The 10,057-nt window shown below is 29.4% G+C and overlaps 1 protein-coding gene across 2 annotated transcripts; it reads right to left on the reverse strand.

The window, feature by feature from the left end:
* Positions 1–2,127: 2,127 nt before the first annotated feature.
* Positions 2,128–9,811, reverse strand: LOC109808628 (WAT1-related protein At4g08290-like). Of its 2 annotated transcripts, XM_020371686.3 has the most exons (7): positions 9,546–9,809; positions 9,154–9,216; positions 7,016–7,132; positions 5,811–6,054; positions 5,549–5,713; positions 2,611–2,762; positions 2,128–2,472 (listed from the first exon to the last, which is right to left on the reverse strand). In XM_020371686.3, exons 1-7 carry the CDS (start codon positions 9,752–9,754, stop codon positions 2,340–2,342), a joined length of 1,083 nt encoding a protein of 360 aa, XP_020227275.1. In that variant the 5' UTR covers positions 9,755–9,809; the 3' UTR covers positions 2,128–2,339. The 2 variants fall into 2 exon arrangements, with proteins under 2 accessions (XP_020227275.1, XP_020227276.1); XM_020371687.3 differs by lacking the exon at positions 7,016–7,132 and having other exon boundaries at positions 9,546–9,811.
* Positions 9,812–10,057: the final 246 nt, after the last annotated feature.

A 10,057-nucleotide genomic window follows, 5' to 3' on the forward strand; every position in this document is an offset into this window, starting at 1 on the left:
TTCATTCTCCACACTTTTGAACAAACAAGCACCTATTTTAGATGTGAATGTATAGCTAATGATTTGTTCACTTCTTGGACTGAAAAATTTGAACTTTTGGGTGTCTAAACAGCCCACATTACACATGCACGACCATTTCCTATCCTTGCATGCTAAGTGCTTGAGAAAATGTCTGAGTAAAAGGTGATTTCATGTTTTAAATTTAACTAACCCTGTGGTAGGCTGATCACATCATTGATGGCTTTATTTGAATACATGTCAGAGATTCTTGTGGAAATATTTGCTTGTTCATTGGTGGTTATGAAATAAATTTAGTGTTTCACATGTTAGAATGCTTATTGATCATTCCTTATGCCCCATGAAGAATTGTGTTTTGTTTGTATGATCAACTTGTGGATTAACTTGGTTGCAAGAATTGGTTGTCAAATTTTCAGATGGTTCGTTCAAGAGGTGGCAGTTCAGACAGAAGCTCTAAATCCACTCATAAAATCCCAGCTGAAAAAAAAAAAAAAGAAGCACCAACCGGACCACCATTTGAAGTGGCCTGGGGACAGTCCTATATTCTCTGGAGGGGGTGGAGATCAAGGAGATTAAGGTGAACAACTTCATGGTGGGGAGCAGGAGCATGAGTAGGCAATGATGAAAAGGAGAGGATGGAGGGTCGCTGTCACCCTCATTCTGAGGAAGAGGAGTTCTACTTTAATTTTATGCCATTTTAAATTCCAGTTATTTTAGTTTCTGTTTTGTTAATTGTTTGGACTATCTGGTAGTTTATATACTTTTTTGTGAATTAACAATCAACAAAAAAAAATTTGGGAAAAATTGAAAATCATTCTTGAAAGGTAGGAAATGAGATGGCTTTTAGATCAACAAAAAGCGAAAAACACATCTTTTGATTCACTTAAAAATGGTTTGTTTTGAGGCTTGCTTTGAGGTTGCACTCATCCAATTTGTTTGATCAATGAAGTTGTGAGACATTTGATTAGCATGACATGAAAGATGAGTAATTGAACATTTAGCCAAGTTGGTGAGTTAGAGAGACTAAACAATGCATCTATCAATACACTTCTACTTTAAGAGCCATCATCATAGTATATGTGTTTGCGTTGGTTGAGTCTTGAATGATTACTCTTGTGAGAAGTTTTGGATAGGATCAAGGCATTCCATTGTGCATAACTAAATTCTTCTAAAGCCTAGAGCCAAACAGTTAGCCATAATTGAATCCCTTCCTTGAAACCTGTTTGAGCCTTAACCTTCAGTCAACCTTAAGCTTATGCCAATCACCAACTCTTCACCTTGACCAAACTCTTGAGAGTATAATGAAAATGATTTGGGGATTAAGTTGGGGGAGTTGTTAAAATTGCCAAGGTTGGAGGAAAGTATTAAAATCAAGATATTGCTAGTATGAAAATGATTTGATGATCATACTTGGTATGGGAGCAGGTCAGGACTAGCTTGGAGTTGAGGTGACCGCTGCATAATGAGGAGTTTGTCCTAGTGTCAGAGTTACCTTCTTGGATAACTGTTGTGTGTGCTTGACCAGCACTAGGAGGTTATGATTTTGGAATGACTGTATATATATGATACTATATTTTGTACATAAAAACGTAGTTATTATATTTATATTTATACACTTATATGTATGAGTCATTCAATTTTTATATTCTCTTAGTTTACTAGTAATTGTGTGATTCCTCTAAGTATAGGAACCATGACGGGTTGTTACACAGGCAAACATACTAAGTCTAAAAAATGGTGCATAAATTATATATACCATACGCCTTATCCTATGATCCTATAGTTTAATATTTGGTTTTGTTTGAAGGCTCTAACAATTAATCTATGCAAAGTTTACCCATTATATAATATAATTTATGCATACTGACTCACAAACCATTTAAAAACGGGCAATCAGTAGGAATTTTTGAGAAAAAAATCACCTACTTTAGAATATCTCATCTTTTATAAGTAAAAAAAGTGAAAATATTCGAACTTCTTGTGCACCAAGATCGATCACAAAACATTTTAAATAATCATAAATAATTTTTAAATCCAGCCATCAAGAAAGGCAAAGAGATATGGAATAATAAGAACTAAAGGATGATGAAACCATCGAAGACAAGGTGATTAAAAGCAAAACGTTTCATATATTTTCTTTCTGAATGATAAATATATATATTAAAGCCATGACAGTGTGTTGTCACAATCTGATACTAGCCTTTCATAACGTGGAAACCGAAAGCACGAAATTAACATATATATATGTATACACTAACTATTGCAGATTTTTATGGCAGAAGAAGTACAATAGATATCACAAATTCCTTCGGAAATCTGTGTTAGATATGAGATGAGGTAATTGGAAGAGGTTGTGTCTCGGTGTGCTTTGGTGGAGTGGGGTCTGAACAGTCTTTGCCTTTGCCCCACACCACAGAGTACAGACCCATTGCGATAACGATGGCTCCAATGATGCTGCATGAGATGAATATAGGAAGATAAGGACATGCATTTCATGAATAATTGTGATCAATGGACCTAGCTCTTAATTATTATACGAGCAACTATCAAACTTCGAATTAAAGAAGAGGAAGAAATGAGATATATGTATACCTGCCAAGGTGAAGCTGTTCTGCAAAAAGGAATGAGCCTAGAACACAAGTTATGATCATGCAAAGGGGATTAAAGGCTGTGAAAAATACAGGGCCTTTGCTTTGCAATACCAACCCTTGCACATAATACGTAATTCCAGACGTAACTACTCCCTGTAATTTTGAAATTCATTATATGAAGAAGAAAAAAAAAAAAAAACTTGTCATTCAAGTGAATGATGGTTGCAATTTAATATACAATATTTCTTTTTCTTTATAATTTAAATTTCATATATTATCAATGCAAAATTGTTAATTATTATAAACCATCTTAAATGTAACCACAAGTGATATGCACAAAGTCACATTTGTTACAGTTTGTGAAATCTGTCTTATTAATTGAAAAAATAAACTTAAAATATAATATTTAAGTAACTATTATAAAAACGAATAATACTATCCTATATGATAATCTATAAATTAACGATGCTAAAAAAAAAGAATGCTATTTAAATCAAATTATTTTCTTTATTAATATACGAATTTAAGACTAAAATAGAATTTTGATCCATTATTTATATTTTATGTTTCAATTTGATCTTTTAAATTAAAAAAAAAATCTACTTTGATCCCTTCAAATATTTTAATTCATTAGTTAAATCGGTCTTTTTGTTGACTTTTTGTATTAACGATATTAATTTTGATTGACATAACATTTTTACAACTTGTTATATATTATTAAATTGATCAAATTAATTAAATAAATTGATGAAAAAGATTAATTTGATCTGACATAGATACTTTAATTACCAAAAGTTGACGCATAGTCAATTTATTTATTTTTTATACTATTATTTAATTATTTATTGCTATGTCATTAGCTCTTACGACAAAACATTTATAAACACTAAATTAGATTACAATCTCTTGAAAATGACTTAACCTTTAATTTATTTTCTATAAAAGAACAGAACATGTCTTTATTAAATTTTTTAACTTTAAATTTATTTATAATTAATTGTCAATATGATTTTTTACAAATTTAAAAATTTACCTTATAACATATTTTTTTATAAAAACAGATTTTACACACATTATATATGTATATATTTTTAAAAAAAAATCATTAAGATATTTTTAATCTTTTAAAATTTTGAGTAATTAAACTAAAAAAAATACTCATTTAAACTTAAAAGTTCTTTCAAAACTTTACGCTTCCCGATACTGTGATAATAAATAATTAAATAACAATATATAAATATTTATTATAATTTAAGAGTATAAATGAGTCAAAACAAGTCTAATACTTTAAAGTTTAAGCTTGCCTTATGAAAAAAAATATATCACTTAAATTCGATTCATTTATTTTAATAAATCTAATTAAAAACTTCATTTAATTTGTTTTAAAAAATATATATAAGACTTAAACTTGACTTCTTTAACTCATTTGTAACAAATATTTTATTTTTATAAAAAAAATCTTGAATCAATTTTTAACTTTATCTATTTAGTATTTAATAAATATTTTAATATTATATGATCATCTGTCAACAGATATATGTATTTCACACGTTCCATGTAGAATTCAACAGTTCTGTCTGTTAAATTATTATAATCTAATAAATTAAAAATTTATTAACTATTACAAAATAAAAGTTAAAAATTAATTTTAACACTTTCAGAAAAGTTCTCAACATTTTCATAATGAATATATTTTTTTTTGAATAAGAACTATTGACATGCAAAACATGACTTATTATTAATAACAAATATTATTAATTTAATAACCAAGCTACTTATGAATAGTTAATATCGAATTTGTAAAATATAAGTTTAACTTATTTAAATAATCAAGTAAAATATCAAATTTAATTTTTTTATTTTAATTAAACAAATGAACTTGAACAAATTTTTAATGAATCGAGCTCAAATAGTTGACAGCTCATTTTCACTCTACATCCTGATTATACTTTTAGTTAGAAGGCAAGTGGTGTAGTAGTTGAATTGAATCGAGTTTTTTTTATTGGGCCAGTAGTATTAGAGTGCACAAAGTAGTAGTTTGGACTTTAAGGCAAATACGAATTGGGCCGAAATGGGTCGAGCTACGCAGTTTACATTTTAGCGGAGGTTCATGATATATACACCTCCTTTTTTTTTATAAGTACACCTCCTTTAAAAAAAATAATTAAAATTTTAAAATATTTTTAATTTTATGTTTTAAACTTTTTAATTTTACATCCACAACATTTAATTTAGTACTTTTTTTTCACACATTTTTCCTCTTTTTTTCAATTTTTACATGTACTCCCTTATTTTTCCTTCACTCCACCTATTTTGGTAACATGTGAAAATTGAAAGAGAAAAAAAAAAGTGTGTGAATAAGAAAAAGAAAGTAGCAAATTGAAAGTTGAAAGTGTAAAATTAAATTTTTTTAAAAAAAATTATAATATTTAATTTTTTTAAAAAGGAGGTGTACTTATAAAAAAAAAAGGTGTATATATCATGAGCCTTATTTGTAAGTTGTAACGTTCTTTTTTTTTCTTTCTTTTTTCTTTTTTCTTATCACACTCTATCTTTAAACTTAGTTTTTCGAAATCTAAAAATTTTAACACATCTAAAATTTATTTTTGGAAATGTTAAAATTAATATATTCTCAAAACTAAACTTTTAAACATTTATCTATATTCCAAGAACAAAAATTTCGAAAAGAAATTTTTTTGAGGAAAAATTTACAAATAGAATCTCCCTTACTTTTGGAGTAAAACAATATTCATTGGCCTTATAAGCTTTTGCACTCAAAATATGCTGGGAGTTTAAGACAGATCAAATTTATTTGATGTAGCCACTAAATTCATCTTATTTGTGTGTTACCTTGCTTTGAAAATCTAAGATTGAAGATTAAAAAATTCATATATTGTTTTTGGTGTTGTAAACAAAAAATATTGCAACTGAGTACTAACCGTGTAGAGAGGGCCATAGAGCTTGAAGTCCCAACCTAAGGCCCATGCCCCAAGCCCAGAGTGACGAGTAGCCACCAGTGCCACCACACTAGCTTGTAAAGCACCCGATAAGCATACCAAAGAAGAGAGTGACAATTCTGCCGGATACCTTTTCAATGTTATGGACTGCAATTCACAATTTAATTAGCCACAACATATGTTATTCATCTATCTAAGTGGAACAAAGAAGAAATTAAAATCCAATTAATTAAGACGTAATTACCTGTAAAATGATGAAAGATGCCCAAGAGAAACAACCAAGGAGTAGAAAGAGGGTCCCTGAGACCCAGTGTTTGAGATCCTGAGGGGTGTGACTTACGTCTTGGTGGTGGGTTGTGTTTGGAGAATAAAATAGGTTAATTAGAGGGCCTTTGTAAAGTGTCATTAACAAAGCACCTCCAAAGGTTACCAACGTCCCAATCACTTTTGCTAGGCTTCTTACCTCCTTAAAATTTACACGTTCTAACCTGGTGCATTACATGCAAGTGGTTAAGGGCCTTGTGACCAATGATTTGCACATGCAGTAAGAAAGTGCTTGACGTACACAACTACTTGGTCCTCTTAGCAATATATGTGGAACCTTCTCATCACATTGTCATTGATTTAATTCTTGTATTTAATCTTTCATCCAAATGTATCAATAAGGATGTATATAAGATTTCATTCCCATTACAGGTGATATCATGCACCAAGTTTTGATGACAATTTTATCATCTTGGGACCAACCAAGGTGACTCATATAGGCTATTCTATTTGTGAGTGCTACTCCTTTTTCCTTAGTTTTGCACATCCAATTGCTAACCATATTTCCTACGCTAAGTTGTCCCCATCACTCAAAGTTATTGCTTTCTCTCTGGCCCACACAAATAAGCCTTCTTCATTTGAAAACACCATCATTGGAATGAGGCTATGCAGGCTAAATTAAGTGATATGGAATATAACAAAACATATTCTAACTGATTTACCTTTTAGAGTCAAGCTCATTAGCGGTAAATGGGTGAATAAAGTGAAAAGCAAGGTGATGGAGCATTGAAAGGTATAAGTTCAGGCTAGTTGCAAAGGGGTACAATCAAGTAAAAAGGTTGATTACTTTGACACCTTTTTCCCCGTAGTCAAATTAACAATTGTTCGAATTGTCTAAGGTTTAGCTGCTTCCATCAAGCATTGGTTTGTGCATCAACTAGATGTCAACATTGTTTTCTTGCATGGAGAGTTGCAAGATGTCTACGTGAAAGTGCTAAACCTTATGAGTTAAAGCAAAGTAGTAGATTATGATATGACATATATAGTATTTTTACCATGGTGCTAGTATATAAGCCACACCCAGTGCAAATCGAAATTCAAATCATTTGATAAAGAATTTCAGAAGTTATATTTTCTCTCAATTATTTTTTATGTGAACTTTATCTTATGCAAATCGAACCTTACCTTAGAATTACGGCTAGTATAAAAGTGACAGAGGGTGTGGCATTCACTACAGCAGAGGCAAACGAAGCCGACGTATATTGCATTCCCAAGAAAGTGAACCCCTGGTCAATCACTGGCCTATAATATAACATGTGATGGGATACATTATCATATAAAAAAAAAAAATTGAAAGGAGATAAATAATTGTATGCTTTTATTCTTTATTTTTTAACAGCTTGGTTTCAAATGTCGTTTTAAGTATCTTCAGTATTTTAATGATGAATGAATTTCTCTTATGCTGTTAAAAACAAATGTACTTAAAATTAGTAGAACAAAATTTTTAAGTTAGGTTCATCCAGGTGTGGATTAAAAAATTGTTTATTTAGTCTAATATCCATCACAAAGTACAAGCCAGACGAACTAATGTTCAACTTCCTTTTCTTTTTAAAATAAAAATACTTTATAATCATAATAATAACATTTTTTTTACTGAAAACAATAACACAATAATTAAAATACATATTAAACATATATAAAATAATTCTGATATTTAATGTGGTTTTAATTTCATGAACATATTCACAAATGTTTTCAACCATTAAATTATTTTGTTTATTATTATTTTTATGTAATAAGAAACTAACTCAAAACAATAGATTTAATCAAAGTCATTAAATATCTAAAGTAAATAAATAAATAGATACATAAAGTAGGCCAATGAAGTGGCTTAAATTAATATTAAGTTGAACCTAAATTTGTAGAACCCAATTAACATATTATATATTTTTTTAATTAACCAATTAAATTCAACCATTTTGACAGTCCTAATCAGTTTTGTGGAAACCAAATCGAAACTGTCTAATTCGAGAACTAGTATCTACATTGAAACGATTTGCTCAATGAATGGGAAATGTAGTTAAATCGAATCAAACTGACTAGTGTTACAAATTAAAACGAGCATGTGTTCTTCGAATTTTGTCACTTTGTCCCTCCACATTAAGATAGAGCTTGAAAACTAATTGTGTGTGTTATTTGTTACTAATACATATACGTATATATATGATTTTATTTCTATTTTTATCTTAAGTTATGTAATATATATATATATATATATATATATATATATATATATATATATATATCAGTTTAACTAGTTCAATAAGTAACCATTGATCACTAAATCATCAAATCACTGCCAAGTATCGATTAAATTTAGAGCTTGGTCTTAACTATCTACGAGAAAAAAAAAGACTTTTTTTTCTCCTTTTTATGAATGACTAAATAATCTCATTCGGTGCTCAAAGTTCGATCCTATAGGTATATGATTTGAACAAATAAGCTAGTAATCATGGTGATGAAATCTAATTAATTAATTTGGCCCTCTGTTTGGTTTTGGCCTATTAGGTTGATGGAAAAGTAGGTTTTTAGTATTAGGGGAGTGATTTGTGGTTATGTAATTTCTTGTAAAAGATTTAGAGTGCCCCTATCTCATAAATATGTATTTCTTTTGCTAAAAATAAGGACTAATTTATCAAAGTTTTGTGAAACACTAAAAAAGTTAATTTCTTCAGATTTTCTTTTATAAACATATCATACCATGTTAATTAGTATCTCAAAATATATTTAAAATTAATGATTTAATTTTTATATAGATTTTATTTTAATCAAAATAATACGTTTGTATTTACTTAAATTAAAGGAAATAATATTTTTCAAATAGAAATATCTCATTTATTAATTTTTTTTATCATCATATTATTTGTATAAAATATGCATCAGTGTAAATTGATGACATATAAAATAAGGAGTTCACTGAAACTTTTTACTATTGAGATAGTCGTGTAAATAACATTACATTTTACATAATTAAGCGTGATATGTCACAATTAATTATGTATTCAATGCATATTAAATTAATTTATTTCGTGTTTGAAAATGTTATCAAAATACTGTTGAATTAAAAACAAAAAAACAAAAGCCTTATAATTTAAGTCAAATATGTTGACTTAAAATAACGTACTATATAACCAGGTCAAATATTTCTTCAAAAAGAAAATATATAGGTCAAATATATATATATATATGTATATATATATAGTTCTGCAGCGTGATATATAAATGACTACTGTCTACTGATACTGTAGGTTTAAGATTATTACTCCAGAAATCCGAGTGCTATTATCTGTAAGAAGACAGGGAGTGTTATCTTTGGCCTAATTTTCCTGCAAAATTGTAACGAGTATGTTAATTAAGCAAAATAAGTTAAAAGCTAAAACCAACCGTAGAGTATATAATAGTCGGAATTCACTAAACTCATTAAACAAAATAGAAGCTAAAATCAACCATAAAGTATCATGACCTCTGCACCAATTGTAAGATTTTTATCATGAATTAACAGCCCCAATTACATTTGTTTAAAAGCATGGCACGTGAAGATTTTATCATGAATTAATAGGTCCAAATACATTAGTTTAAAAGCAGCACACGTGGAACGTGTATGAGATATATACCAAAATGCATGCAAGTAAAATATGATGGGTAGCATATATACCTCTCAAAGATGAATGCAAAAGGAGCGAGGGCCAATGCAGCGAAGGCATTGCGATAGACAACGAATACGTAACGACTCATTCCAATCTTGAGACTGGCCATGGTGAAGATGTATGCTCCTGCAAACCCAAACTGAAGTCCCACCGTTAACAAATAAGGCTTTGCCTTGGTCAAGTTCTTTCCTAAACTAGAATAGCATATTTCTCCCATCCTAGTGTGTTTGAGACAATAATAGCAGCTATTGTTTTAAAACACTTGAGGGATGATCATGAAGTGGCCTTCCTTATAAACACTGAGCAGTGATTAAGACAATATGCACTAGGGAGAGCATGATTGAGGATAAAGTGATAAATATTTGAGTCCTTCTTTTAAAGTTCTATACTTTTGGTCAATCTCAAATAAAAGCTATATTATTATGTAGTGGAAGTACCCTGACACTACCTTTGGTTGATTCCCTCTCTGTTGAGTAGAATGAGTCAGACTACACTTTGGCAGTTAGCTACAAGTTTTTCA

Source organism: Cajanus cajan, chromosome 6 (assembly GCF_000230855.2).
Source record: "Cajanus cajan strain Asha chromosome 6, NIPB_CcT2T_4, whole genome shotgun sequence".
NCBI lineage: Eukaryota > Viridiplantae > Streptophyta > Magnoliopsida > Fabales > Fabaceae > Cajanus > Cajanus cajan.